The sequence below is a fragment of the Myxocyprinus asiaticus genome, chromosome 18 (assembly GCF_019703515.2).
Source record: "Myxocyprinus asiaticus isolate MX2 ecotype Aquarium Trade chromosome 18, UBuf_Myxa_2, whole genome shotgun sequence".
NCBI classification, from domain to species: domain Eukaryota; kingdom Metazoa; phylum Chordata; class Actinopteri; order Cypriniformes; family Catostomidae; genus Myxocyprinus; species Myxocyprinus asiaticus.
Genome location: NC_059361.1, coordinates 4989614 through 5003589, shown reverse-complemented (window position 1 = coordinate 5003589; position 13976 = coordinate 4989614). Strand labels below are relative to the sequence as shown.

The following is a 13976-nucleotide window of genomic DNA, read 5'->3' as shown; positions in this document are numbered from 1 at the left end:
TCGAACAGAATTAAGGAAACAAGCTTTTCGGTATGCTGCCCGCTGTGATCGGAACACTCTACAAAATGATTTAAAGATAAAAAGGCTGGTGACAATGTGTACTTTTAAATATCTTATTCGAGAATTTGAGAAAGACGTATCAATTTGCAAATGTTTTTAAATAATTTTTTTCTCTTTTAACTTCATTGAGAATGTATTTTTTATTTGTATTTGTATCATTATATGTTATTTAAGACTGTAAACATCTGCGGCTGCCTGTCTTGGCCAGGACACTTCTGTAAAAGAGATTCTTAATCTCAGTAAGTTTTATTTCCTGGTTAAATAAAGGACAAATAAATAAAATAAAAAAAATTTAAGTGGGCAGCTTTAAATGAGAAAACATATATTTTAACATTAGCCATTAAATTTCGATTTTAAATTCACTATTGTTTTATATAGAATTGTTCTATAGTCTATACAGTATTTAACGCAATTGCATCAGAAGTAACTCCTTACTAGTAATCCCTTACTTTACTTTTCCCACTGAAAAAGTAATTTAATTACAGTAATTCATTACTTAGTAATGCATTACACACAACACTGAACGTCACATTATCCGCTAAAAACATATGCCGATGTGAGTGAAAACACTGGAGGCTAGAAAACGAAAACAGCCTTCCGTTATTAATCGTAGAAATTTGTATACATTGTTTTGAAAGGTGCTATGTAAAGATGCACATTAATATCAGCATTTGAACTTCCCAGATACTATGGGCAACTAAAAAAAGTATTATTAATAAATATGTTGCTAAACTGTACAGTATGATTGGGCAACAAACAGGCGTGGGGAGTAACGGAATACATGTAACGGGATTACGTATTTAAAATACAAAATATATTGTATTCCACTACAGTTACAATTTAAATCATTGGTAATTAGAATACAGTTACATTCAAAAAGTATTTTGATTACTGAAGAGATTACTTTGCATTTTATTGTCATTTGTTTCATTTAATATTTAGTCCTTTCAGATGGAAAACATTTATACATATAAATGATGCGATCCAAAGTGCATTTGAACAGCGGTGAAACACTTTCTTATGATGTGTTACATTCATACGAGCAGACAGAGAAGTACGTTTGAAGTAAGTTTGGAGCAGAAGAAATAGAAATAAACCTTGTGTAAATTGTCAGCTTTACGCTAAGCTAAAATGCTATTTCTAGCTATTTTACATGCACGTTACCAGGCACGATCATATTTTTTTATCAAGAAAATTCACATTGGATCATAATTTCTTTTTTTCTAGTAAGACCTTTGATATTAGGGCATAAATCGTATTCTTGATTATAATTTTTTTATTGTTTTCCTGTAAAAATATCTAAAAATCCTTAAAACAAGATCAATTTGATTTATCTTGTTTTAGACACAACACTGCATAAGATATTTCGGTTTTTCAGAGAATGTATTTTTAACATGTGTTTATTTTTAAATTGTCTTACAGAGTTTTTATAGTCAAAACAAGTGAAAAAATCGACCAGTGCTGAAGAAGTAATCCAAAGTATTTAGAATACGTTACTGAGCTTGAGTAATGTAACGGAATACGTTACAAATTACATTTTACAGCATGTATTCTGTAATCAGTAGTGGAATACATTTCAAAAGTAAACCTCCCAACCCTGGCAACAAATACACGCTGCCTGTAAAACACTCAGTTTTCGTTAATATTGTAGTTAAGACTTTAGCGACGGTCCCTGAAAGATGTGATCAGTTCTAGAGTCTACCGTCTCGTTACCGCGTAGCTCTGGAAAGTTCGTCGAGTCAGTTACTAGCGGCGGGACTGGACGTTATATAAACGGTTCATACAGCCCGTGTGTGGACTTTAAAACCACATTGAACGGCCACTAACCATAAAATACTCGCTCCAGTTCCTACTAGCGACATTAAAGCCATTTATACCGGCAGTCGTCGCGTGCATTGTGATTTCTCTGAGAGTGCCGTACTGTGAGGAGACTGAATACTTCTCGCTTTTTGAGGGAAATATTCACATTAAATCAAAGATGACTGCAGAAGAGGTGGTGAATGAAGGTCATATCGCCATCGAGGGCGAAGACATCACCCCGAAGAAAGATGGAGGTGTTTTAAAGGTAAACTGCAGTAAAATGAGCCGCATTGACTCCATGGCTGAATGCATGCATGCATGATACAGCAACTACTTATCTCCTATTGCTAACTTTAATAAATATGATGCTGTTATATGTTATATTTATATAGTGCATAATCGTGTCCCGCAATCTGCATTTCGTTAAAGTTAATGCGATTGTTTCAAGCACCTCCTGTTGCTGGTATTGCTGCATTTCTAGATCTTTCCATAGCTAGTCAGATTAATTCCACTGTGTATGGATGTGAATGGAAAGATAAACCACGTGCAATGTCAATTTATCAATAAAATGCAATGTACTCTGCATCTATAAACCAACACCTATTTGTTATTAATGTGCATGTGTTTATACTGTAGTTAACATTAGCTTGCATGCTAAACAGGTTGTCTAATCTGTTGCATGAGCTGCAATGCACTAAAATGTGTGTCATGCTATTATTTCTGTTAAACATCTCTTAATCTAAGTGGGTTAGTGTGATATGCATGAGATAGCTGTCAGTTATCGTTTAGAGGTGTATAATGCAGTCCTCACATGGTGTATAAGTCCATGCCATCCTCACAAGCAGCACATCTCTGGAAAATTCTCTCATGTTCTGGAGCTGTTTACAGATGGAAATTAGGAGTAAGACAGGAATAACTTGTTTGGAATGATGCTAAATACTTCCAACGTGATATGCATGATGATTTACTTTACACATCAGATTTGGTGGTAAGTGTGATGTGTAATAATGGCACACCTATCTAATGTAAGTGTCATCTACTGTATGCTGTAGTACACATGTAGGCCAATCCATCTGTTGTCACATGTGTAGTGTTTAATAAACTAAATTGTTAGGCGTGAACATCTTTCTGCTCTGCAGTCTTTGAAGATTGACAGCTCACAGGTGTAGCGTGCACTGCCACTAAACAGACTGATGATTAATCTCTTTCTGTCCCCTACAGCTGGTCAAGAAAGAGGGTGCGGGCGCTGAGTTGCCCATGACTGGTGATAAAGTATTTGTGCACTATGTCGGAACACTGCTTGACGGAACTCCGTTCGATTCAAGCCGAGATCGAGGAGAGAAGTTCTCCTTTGAGCTGGGAAAAGGTGGGTTTTGTTTTAAAGAGGTCATATTCTACACTTTGTTTTTTGTTTTTTTCTTTTACCAAGTCATGGTTTCTTGCCATAAACCCAACCAGCCATCTCTGAGGTGAATCACAACATTACGTACTTTTGATTTGAAGCAAAAAAGTATTTGAAAATCAGAAGGACATTAGGTAAAAGACTGTGTACTTAACACTTATGATGTGTTCCGGTCATTTTGACCCGGACGACTTTTTTTTTTCTTCTTACGATTAAAAAAATTGGACCATTTTCTTACAGTTTTTTTATTTATTTATTTTTTCACTTTGTTACACTTGTTGTGTTCCCGGTCAAAAATGACCGGCCATTGGAAATGAATGGATTAGACTACCAAATACAGAAATATTACAGTGGTGTGAAAAAGTGTTTGCCCCCTTCCTGATTTCTTATTTTTTTGCATGTTTGTCACACTTAAATGTTTCAGATCATCAAACAAGTTTAAATATTAGTCAAAGATAACACAAGTAAACACAAAATGCAGTTTTTAAATGAAGGTTGTTATTATTAAGGGAAAACAAAATCCAAACCGACATGGCCCTGTGTGAAAAACTGTTTGCCCCACCTGTTAAAACATAACTGTGGTTTATCACACCTGAGTTCAATTTCTCTAGCCACACCCAGGCCTGATTACTGCCACACCTGTTCTCAATCAAGAACTCACTTAAATAGGACCTGCCTGACAAAGTGAAGTAGACCAAAAGATCTTCAAAAGCTAGACATCATGCCGAGATCCAAAGAAATTCAGGAACAAATGAGAAAGAAAGTAATTGAGATCTATCAGTCTGGAAAAGGTTATAAAGCCATTTCTAAAGCTTTGGGACTCCAGAGAACCACAGTGAGAGCCATTATCCACAAATGGCGAAAACATGGAACAGTGGTGAACCTTCCCAGGAGTGGCCGGCCAACCAAAATTACCCCAAGAGCACAGCGACGGCTCATCCAAGAGGTCACAAAAGACCCCACAACAACATCCAAAGAACTGCAGGCCTCACTTGCCTTAGTTAAGGTCAGTGTTCATGACTCCACCATAAGAAAGAGACTGGGCAAAAATGGCCTGCATGGCAGAGTTCCAAGACGAAAACCACTGCTGAGCAAAAAGAACATTAAGGCTCGTCTCATTTTTGCCAGAAAACATCTTGATGTTCCCCAAGACTTTTGGGAAAATACTCTGTGGACTGATGAGACAAAAGTTGAACTTTTTGGAAGGTGTGTGTCCCATTACATCTGGCGTAAAAGTAACACCGCATTTCAGAAAAAGAACATCATACCAACAGTAAAATATTGTGGTGGTAGTGTGATGGTCTGGGGCTGTTCTGCTGCTTCAGGACCTGGAAGACTTGCTGTGATAAATGGAACCATGAATTCTGCTGTCTACCAAAAAATCCTGAAGGAGAATGTCCGGCCATCTGTTCGTGACCTCAAGCTGAAGCGAACTTGGGTTCTGCAGCAGGACAATGATCCAAAACACACCAGCAAGTCCACCTCTGAATGGCTGAAGAAAAACAAAATGAAGACTCTGGAGTGGCCTAGTCAAAGTCCTGACCTGAATCCTATTGAGATGCTGTGGCATGACCTTAAAAAGGCAGTTCATGCTCAAAAACCCTCCAATGTGGCTGAATTACAACAATTCTGCAAAGATGAGTGGGCCAAAATTCCTCCACAGCGCTGTAAAAGACTCATTGCAAGTTATCACAAACGCTTGATTGCAGTTGTTGCTGCTAAGGGTGGCCCAACCAGTTATTAGGTTTAGGGGGCAATCACTTTTTCACACAGGGCCATGTCGGTTTGGATTTTGTTTTCCCTTAATAATAACAACCTTCATTTAAAAACTGCATTTTGTGTTTACTTGTGTTATCTTTGACTAATATTTAAACTTGTTTGATGATCTGAAACATTTAAGTGTGACAAACATGCAAAAAAATAAGAAATCAGGAAGGGGGCAAACACTTTTTCACACCACTGTAAGTGTTCAGGAGCATCACAATCCTTTAGATGAACACGTATGTGGATGTGTGTTGAGCCCTTTTGTGCATCGTCTTTCCATGTACACTCTTTGAGGAATATTTCAAGATCTACTCATCATATTATGTTGTGTTTGGGCTGTTTTGAATCGGGATAGTCTGCTGTAAATACGACATGTCATTGTCTGTATATGTATGTTTCAGGAAGTAAGAAGGAAAAAGGTGACAAAAAGACACTCCCGTTTATTATATTTCTGTGTGTCTGTGGGAATTTCATACACTAAAACTCACTGCAGTTTGGCCTGAGTGAATCAAACTTGCTCATTGCATTCTACAAATTGAGACCTTTCCAATGATATATATAATGATTTTACCAACTCTGAATATAATTGTTGTGATAACAAATTTGCAAATGATGACAAAATGACACCTATTTTCAGATCAAGCAAGTGGTTATTAATTTATTATGTAATTATTATATTTTTTGTTTCTGCAGGGACTGCCCCCCACTAGCCCGGCATGAGCTCAGTTCAATAAAATCCCTCTATCAATTAAAATATATTATATCTCTCTCAATATCCTCTCGGCTCTTTACAGTCAGTAAACAACGACTAAAACAAAAATAAACATTTAATAGCACAGATACTGTCAAAAAGCCATTCGACTCCACTCTCGTAATGTGCGCTCTTAAAGACCAGTTTTTGGCATGTGTTCTACAAATCAATGTGAATTCTTGTAAAAGTACAAATTATGAATGTTAACAAGAAACATGTAACAATATGTATATGCATTGTAAGATATGCATATTGGGGGAATACATGCTTTTGTACATATTTAAAAAGCTAAAATTTGACCAACATAATGAAAAACTAATGATATCATTTGTAAAATCTTTTTGTAATATACCTAGTTAGAAGAAGTAACAGCATTAGCTGAGAATTTATTTCATGTGTAAGCACAGTGACATACGCATATAAATCGATATAGAATTCTAAATCGAATCGAGATCTTGTGACGATTGGCCCCATTTACTTCCATTTGTAAGAGCCTCACTGTAACTTCGATTTTGGCTTCTTTTTTTTTTTCTCCTTTTTTTAAAGAAAAGGAGAGAATTATTACTTGTTGTAATCAGAATTATGCCACGAATGGCGTCGATTGAGCTTAACTTGTATTAAACCCTAAATAAATATTGTATTAAACCTGAAAATATAAACTGTTTCACATGCAAGTCATTTTTCAAACTTCATTTGCTCTGTTACAGGTCAGGTGATCAAGGCATGGGATATCGGCGTGGCAACAATGAAGATTGGTGAGATCTGTCAGTTGATTTGCAAACCCGAGTATGCCTATGGAGCTGCTGGCAGCCCACCCAAAATCCCACCCAACGCCACCCTTGTGTTCCAGGTGTGGCCACGAGCTAATCAAAGTATTGCAAAAAGCTGCATTGTTTATAACACAAATATCTTCTGTATTGATCTTTGCGATCATGTAATTGTATGTGTGTCTGACAGGTGGAGTTGTTTGAGTTTCGTGGGGAGGACATCACTGAAGACGAAGATGGTGGAATTATTCGCAGGATCATCACTAAGGGCGAGGGTTACACGAAACCTAATGAAGGAGCATCTGTAGAAGGTAAAATACACTCATTTTTCACTGTTCTCACACACTATTCTTAAAACACAATCATTAAATAGTATTTAGACAACTTGGGCCACAACAAGTCAGTCAGAATTTAAAAAAGAAAAAAAACATTGTTTCTCACTAACACCTTAGTTCTAGCTTGTGCTGTTCTGGTAAACAATGTTTTTAATGAAGGAATGGTACCTTAAGATTAATTGCGTGCGTTTGTGTTTTTCCTTATTTGTAAGTTGCTTTGAAAAAAGAGTGTGTGCCAAATGCATAAATGTTAAAGCTGCACAACAGTTGTTGATCTTTCCTTTTCTTTGGATTAGTGTGTTTGGAGGGTCGTCACGAGGACCGTGTCTTCGACGAGCGTGAGCTGAAGTTCGAGGTGGGAGATGGAGAGAGTTTGGGTCTGCCACCAGGTGTGGAGAAAGCCCTGCAGTCTATGGAGCAGGGAGAAGAGGCGCTCTTCACCATCAAACCAAAGTAAACAAACTTGCTCAGAGTCAAGATTTCATCCCTGAGTGTCTTGTATCTCTTCCTGAGAGTGCATTTATTCATGTATTTATTTTTGCACACCAATCTCAGGTATGGCTTTGGAACTGCTGGCAGCGAAAACTTCAACATTCCACCTGGTGCAACACTGCAGTACAAAATCACACTGAAAGCATTTGAGAAGGTCAGTGTGTCCTACTAAATAAAAGCACAGCATAGTAAAATTCACACCCAAATATTCAAATTACAGGATAGAACAGATAGCTTCACAGTGTTTAACACTTTTAGCTCTGGGGGTGTTTTTAGGGGGGGGGGGGTTTTCAAGTGTTTGGTGTCATTGCAATGAAAACTTCAAAAGTATTGATGTAGATTATGATAAATTATAAGAGTCTTAGCCTAAAAAACTGCTGAAAAAATCACAAAAAAATCTTTACCATAAATGTACTTTTTTTTTCTTATTTTTCTGATTTGACATTATATATTTCTGGGTGTAAATAAGGTGGCTCTGAAAAACTTCTGTTTGTGCAAATTTATGCAAACAACAATTTTTTGTTGAAAGCAATCAAAAGTTATAGCATTACAAATATAAATTATCCTAGTGTACCAAAACGTCTCCAAGTGTCCAAAAGCCACTCTAAACAAAAAACAAATAAACATAATGTACATAAGAACTAATTACACATGCAAACACAACAATGACTTAAAGTTTACATAGCATGCAGATGTGATTTTAGTGATGAGATTTCACAGAATGAGTTTCATTCTGTTACATTTGAGTCATCATTGAGTCTGTGTTATTTACTTGGCGCTCTCTACTGGTAGCTATATGTTACAGTCACCAATCACAGGTCTCTCTGCCCAAATATGGATGATTTCAGACCAATCTGAACCCAATCCAATTGGTTTAGCATTTCATGATGCTACATCATTTCAATGATGTCATCTGATCCAGGAAAGCTAATGTGTTTTCAACCAGATTGCAAGATGCCAGGTAGCCAGATTCTGTGTGCACATTGTGCTTCGTGTCAGATAACTAATGCATCCGATTACCTTGTGTGTGGGCTCGTTTGAAAGATAATTGTATCCTCTAAGTAATGACGTGATGTATTTTATATTCTGTTTATTTTTCGTGAAGTTATAAGTGGAAACTTTGCCTATAAGCAACAATAACATAAACGTCAAAGACATTTACTTAGCAATTACTCGCTATATTTTTGTCTGCGAGTTAAACTAATAATCTTTGAGAGCTTTCCAACAACATATGACACATGTTTGATGTTTTTACTGATTTCAATAATATGTACAGTACAAAATATTTAATAATTTATCAAAACTGAACACTTCTGATTTGTCTGCAAATTTCAAAGCAGTTGTTCAGTTTTGGTCATAATGCCTACATGCATTGTAAAGTAGAGCATCTAAGCTTTCAAACGAAACCTATATTGTGTTGGTCAAGACTGTAGTTATTAATATTAATATTTTGACCATTTTGTTTCTCATGGGCCTGCTGGCAGACCCATCCAAGCTTAAAGGGTTAAGGCCCCATAAAATAGTTTGACAAATGGAGTTTTCTTACCAGTGTAGACGTATTTCCTTCTAAAACAGGAAGTTAGAGCAGGACAGTCTTTAGTTTAAGAGACAGGCAAACCATGATTTGCTACTAGCTTTTGCTTGTCAGCTGCATGTGATATTCTCATTTTAAAAGTAATTTAATTGGTCAAAAAAATTTATAAATCCCTGCAATTTTCTTTTTTAAATAAATATTAATGGCCCATTAAGAGAGACTGCAAATTTAAAATGCAATTTTTAAAATTATTATTTAAAAACTAGCTTATTGATGGTCTCAAAGCTAGCATAAATGGACTAAAGGCTATTAATAAAAACAATTTTGATTTCAGGGGGTTTTTATAAAATAATGAAGAGTTCTTTTAGCAAAACTTGATTCTAGATCTTTCCAGTACACAGCTAGTGATCAGTTATAGTGATATGAGCAGCATATACGACTCTTGGTTGTGTGAATGTGAAGTTAAGATGCCATTTCCTGTCACACAGGCCAAAGAATCCTGGGAGATGAACTCCATTGAGAAACTGGAACAAAGCGCAATCGTCAAAGAGAAAGGAACACAGTATTTTAAGGTTAAAGACATTTCATGCACACTGACTTTTGCACACTCTGCTATCTATTATAATCTAATTGTAATTGTGAGTTAATTAAAATGCTAATATTGCTGACTGAACACAAATGCGTATGCCAGTATGTGGTGAAACTGTCCATGTTGAATGATTCGCATGAGTAATTGGAGTGTGTTTTGTGTTCCTAGGAGGGGAAATACAAGCAGGCAGCCGTCCAATATAAACGCATTGTGTCGTGGTTGGAGCATGAATCCAGTCTGCAGGGCGAGGAGGAAGAGAAAGCCAAAGCACTGCGATTGGCTGCTCATCTCAACCTGGCGATGTGCTACTTAAAACTGCAGGACCCAAACCCCGCTCTTGAGAACTGTGACAAGGTAGGAAATAAACAACTCCTTTCATGCATGTGTTTACAAGTATTTAACAGTGGTAATGGCAATATGAAATCAAAATTGACCCTGTTTACTATTTAAATGTACATTCCTGGTCTAAATGGTGTCCTGTGTATATTGCAAGAAAATTCCGAATGGCACCCCTCCACACTGATTTGCTATAATTTTTGTCTTTTCTGTATCTTTGTGTGAAGGCACTGGAGCTGAACGCGAATAATGAGAAGGCTTTGTTCAGGCGAGGGGAGGCACTGGTTGTCATGAAGGAGTTTGACCGGGCGAGAGCAGACTTCCAGCACGTCGCTCAGTTGTATCCAGCCAATAAGGCAGCAAAGAGCCAGATTCTGCTCTGCCAGAAACATATCAAAGAGCAACATGAGAAGGACAAACGTCTCTACGCCAACATGTTCCAGAAGTTTGCAGAGAGGGACGCCAAAGTAAGTGTGTGTAGTCTGGACACACACACACACATACAGTATATATACAGTTGAAATACATGAAATACAATACTTAGCCAAATACATTTAAACTCAGTTTTTCATAATTCCTGACATTTAATCGTAGAAAACATTCCCTGTCTTAGGTCAGTTAGGATCACTACTTGTGAAATGTCAGAATAATAGTAGAGAGGATTATTTATTCAGCTTTATTTCTTTGTCGGTATTTGGTTAAATTGTTTAACTTGGGTCAAATGTTTTGGGTAGCCTTCCACAAACCTCTCACAATACTTTGCTGGAATTTTGGCCCATTCCTCCAGACAGGTTTGTAGGCCTCCTTGCTTGCACATGCTTTTTCAGTTCTGCCCACAAATTTTCTATCTGGTTGAGGTCAGGGCTTTGTGATGGCCACTCCAAATTGTCCATTTGGAAGACCCATTTGCGACCGAGCTTTAACTTCCTGGCTGATGTCTTCAGATGTTGCTTCAATATATCCACATAATATTCCTTCCTCATTATTCCATCTATTTTGTGAAGTGCACCAGTCCCTCCTGCAGCAAAGCACCCCCACAAAATGATGCTGGGTTGGGATGGTGTTCTTCTGCTTGCAAGCCTCACCCTTTTTCCTCCAAACATAACGATGGTCATTATGGCCAAAAAGTTCCATTTTTGTTTCATCAGACCAGAGGAAATTTCTCCAAAAAGTAAGATCTTTGTCCCCATGTGCACTTGCAAACTGTAGTCTGGCTTTTTTATGGTGGTTTTGGAGCAGTGGCTTCTTCCTTGCTAAGCAGCCTTTCAGGTTATTTCGATATAGGACTCATTTTACTGTGGATATAGATACTTGTCTACTTGTTTCCTCCAGCATCTTCACAAGGTCCTTTGCTGCTGTTCTAGGATTGATTTGCACTTTTCGCACCAAACTACGTTCATCTCTATGAGACAGAATGCATCTAACTGACCTAAGACAGGGAAAGTTTTCTACATTTAAATGTCAGGAATTGTGAAAAGCGGAGTTTAAATGTATTTGGCTAAGGTGTATGTAAACTTCTGACTTCAATTGTATATATATATATATATATATATATATATATATATATATATATATATATATATATATATATATATATATAGATAGATAGATAGATAGATAGATAGATAGATAGATAGATAGATAGATAGATAGATAGATAGATATATACATACATAGATATATATATAGATATGTTTTTTACAAGGTTGTCCAAAGCGATAAAAATATTTTAAATAGAAATATTTTTAAAATCTAGTTTCAAACAAGTATGCCTTGAGTTATTGTTTTTACACATTTTTGAAAAACATTTACAGCATTTAAAAAAAACAAAAACTTATGACTAAAAATGTCGTGGTGTAACCATCAAGTAAAAGGTATAAAATAGTTCCATTGTACCTTGAATACATGAGAGTGAACGCAACTTAAACATTATTTTCAAAAAAGTCAAAAGGTCAAAAATATTTTTAAGTAAAGAATATCATGAAGTTTTCTCATGGTTACACCAAATGACCTGAACCAAACGAGTGTTTTCATAAAACGTCAAAATGTTGGTATTTAATGATATGACAAAATAATGATTTGGTTTTTATAACTTCACACACAGTCTTGCGGGTCTAAAGAGGTCTTCTCTGTTTTATGATTTTTGTCACATGACAACAAAAATGCAATCTGCATGACTTGAAACTGGTGGACAAACCAAATATTTTTCAAATACGAATCATATTTTAAAATAACATTTCCAACCGCTTATTTTGAAGTATAAAATAAATAATAATAAAAGGTTATTCAGCCAACATGTCTTTTCACGAATTTCAGATTTTAATGAGACTTTTTTTTTTTTTGACTGTCTCCAGATGGTTACACCACATGACATTTTTAACTTTAAGCCCCAGAAAAAAAATATCAAAATGACTTTGAACTCATTCATTGAAAACAAGTTCATCATAGAAGATGTGTATTCAAGTAATTGTTTAGTGTGAATTGCATTTGTAATTTATTTTTGAATAATTTGAGACGTGGACAAAAAAAAAAATGAGCGTCACATCGTTGACCGATATATAAAACATGAATTATATAAATAATTCAGTTTATGATCAAATAGTTGTACGTAAAATTGCTCAAATTAAAATATTTACAATTCACGAAAAATATATTTTTAAACAGAACAATGCCGTTAATCTCAAAATGGCAAAATTGTAGCCAATTTATTGCCCGAGACGATATATTGTTCTATCACTATAATTAATGTTTGTTTGTTTTGTGTTTTAACAGGAGGCGGCGGAGCAGGAAAAGAAACCGAATGGTAGCGTGATGGAAATAGATGAAAACGGAGCCCAGGAACAGACTGCAGCATAATAGTGCGCTTCTGTGCGTGTTTGCATTATTTACTGTCTTTTGTGTTCTTGTTTTGTTTTTGTTTTTAAGAGGTTTTTGTACCTTCTATGATTTCTGACCCGCTGAAATGACTGTTTATTCGAGTGTGTATGCATACATGCTCCAGTTTCTAATCTGATGTACAGTAGCAAGCCGCTTGCTTTTGTCCTGTTGCCAGACCCTTATGGCCAGGGTGTGCACTAGCTCTGTGATTGCACATGTGTATGAATTTTTTGTGTGTGCGTTACTGTAAGGCAGCTAGTTGGCCAAGCTGTGTTCTCTGCTGCGTGTCTCTCTTTATACTGGGAGAAATAAAGGGGAAATTAAACAGACTTGTTCTCAGTAAATAGCCTGTACTTCAGCCTTTCAGAACCAACGCAAGACTCGCACTGCTGTACAAATAGTGCTTTTCTGTCCTGTCGCTCAACGACATGTGCATGGAAATGTTCGCCAGGGCTAAGAAGACTGTTTTGTTCAATGTTTTGTTATCTCTGAGTTGTAAACACTTTTAATTTTTGTTAAAAACATATGTTCACTGTTCAACTCCATTTAACCACAACTGGAAGCCATTTGGTGGTGAAACTCAAGTCATACAGGCTGTTTAGAGAAGAAACCACCACACCTTTCCTGTAAAGAACGGTCAAGTCTCGTGCTCACTCGTGATATTGTTTGAACATCATCAATAAGTGGTTGAGATTTGTAGTGTTGCCTCTCCATCTTCATGTGGACAGGATTACCCATGATTGTACAAAATCATACTTGCGGACTGTGATCGATGGCTGCAATGGAAAGGATTTGGTGTATTATACAATTGTAAAAGAGGCTCGCAAAGGCAAGATTACTGTAGTGTAGTTTGTGTGGGTGATAGAGACACATACACATGGTTCTGTTCCCATGTCCTTGATATTCCTCTGATGTTGACTAGAACAATAAAACAAACTTGGAACCCTCCTGGAGGTTTTGGTCTTGTGTCTGGTGTATTGTCTACATTGTGAAGGTACAATGGGGAAGGTAAAGACATCAATTACAAGCCAGTAGGAATAATAAACAAGGATATACTGCACATTAATTTGGCCAGTGCAGTCAGCTAAAATAGAAAGCAAAATAAAAAAGTTGTTTTTGCAAGGCTTATCAATAAAACAATCATAAAATTTTACAACTGCAATCATAGTTCACATAATCCTAATACCATAATCATGACGTGGCTCTTGATTGTCAAGGAAAAATTGCCTAATGTGGAAATAACTGCGCAATTGTTATTTGTCAAGTAAG

The 13976-nt window shown here is 36.4% G+C and overlaps 1 protein-coding gene across 1 annotated transcript; it reads left to right on the top strand.

The window, feature by feature from the left end:
• Positions 1-1730: 1730 nt before the first annotated feature.
• LOC127456441 (peptidyl-prolyl cis-trans isomerase FKBP4-like) lies at positions 1731-13655 on the top strand. Its single transcript, XM_051724946.1, has 10 exons — positions 1731-2125; positions 3082-3226; positions 6485-6627; positions 6735-6855; positions 7176-7332; positions 7435-7525; positions 9394-9477; positions 9663-9848; positions 10058-10297; positions 12603-13655. The coding sequence occupies exons 1-10, from the start codon at positions 2039-2041 to the stop codon at positions 12684-12686; spliced, it is 1338 nt and encodes a 445-aa protein (XP_051580906.1). The 5' UTR covers positions 1731-2038; the 3' UTR covers positions 12687-13655.
• Positions 13656-13976: the final 321 nt, after the last annotated feature.

Excerpts from the sequence above, each read along its gene's own strand:
- LOC127456441 (XM_051724946.1), top strand. The coding sequence starts at position 2,039 with ATGACTGCAGAAGAGGTGGTGAATGAAGGTCATATCGCCATCGAGGGC. Across the intron at positions 6,856-7,175 it reads TGAAGGAGCATCTGTAGAAG|TGTGTTTGGAGGGTCGTCAC; the intron begins GTAAAATACACT and ends TCTTTGGATTAG. Across the intron at positions 7,526-9,393 it reads CACTGAAAGCATTTGAGAAG|GCCAAAGAATCCTGGGAGAT; the intron begins GTCAGTGTGTCC and ends CCTGTCACACAG.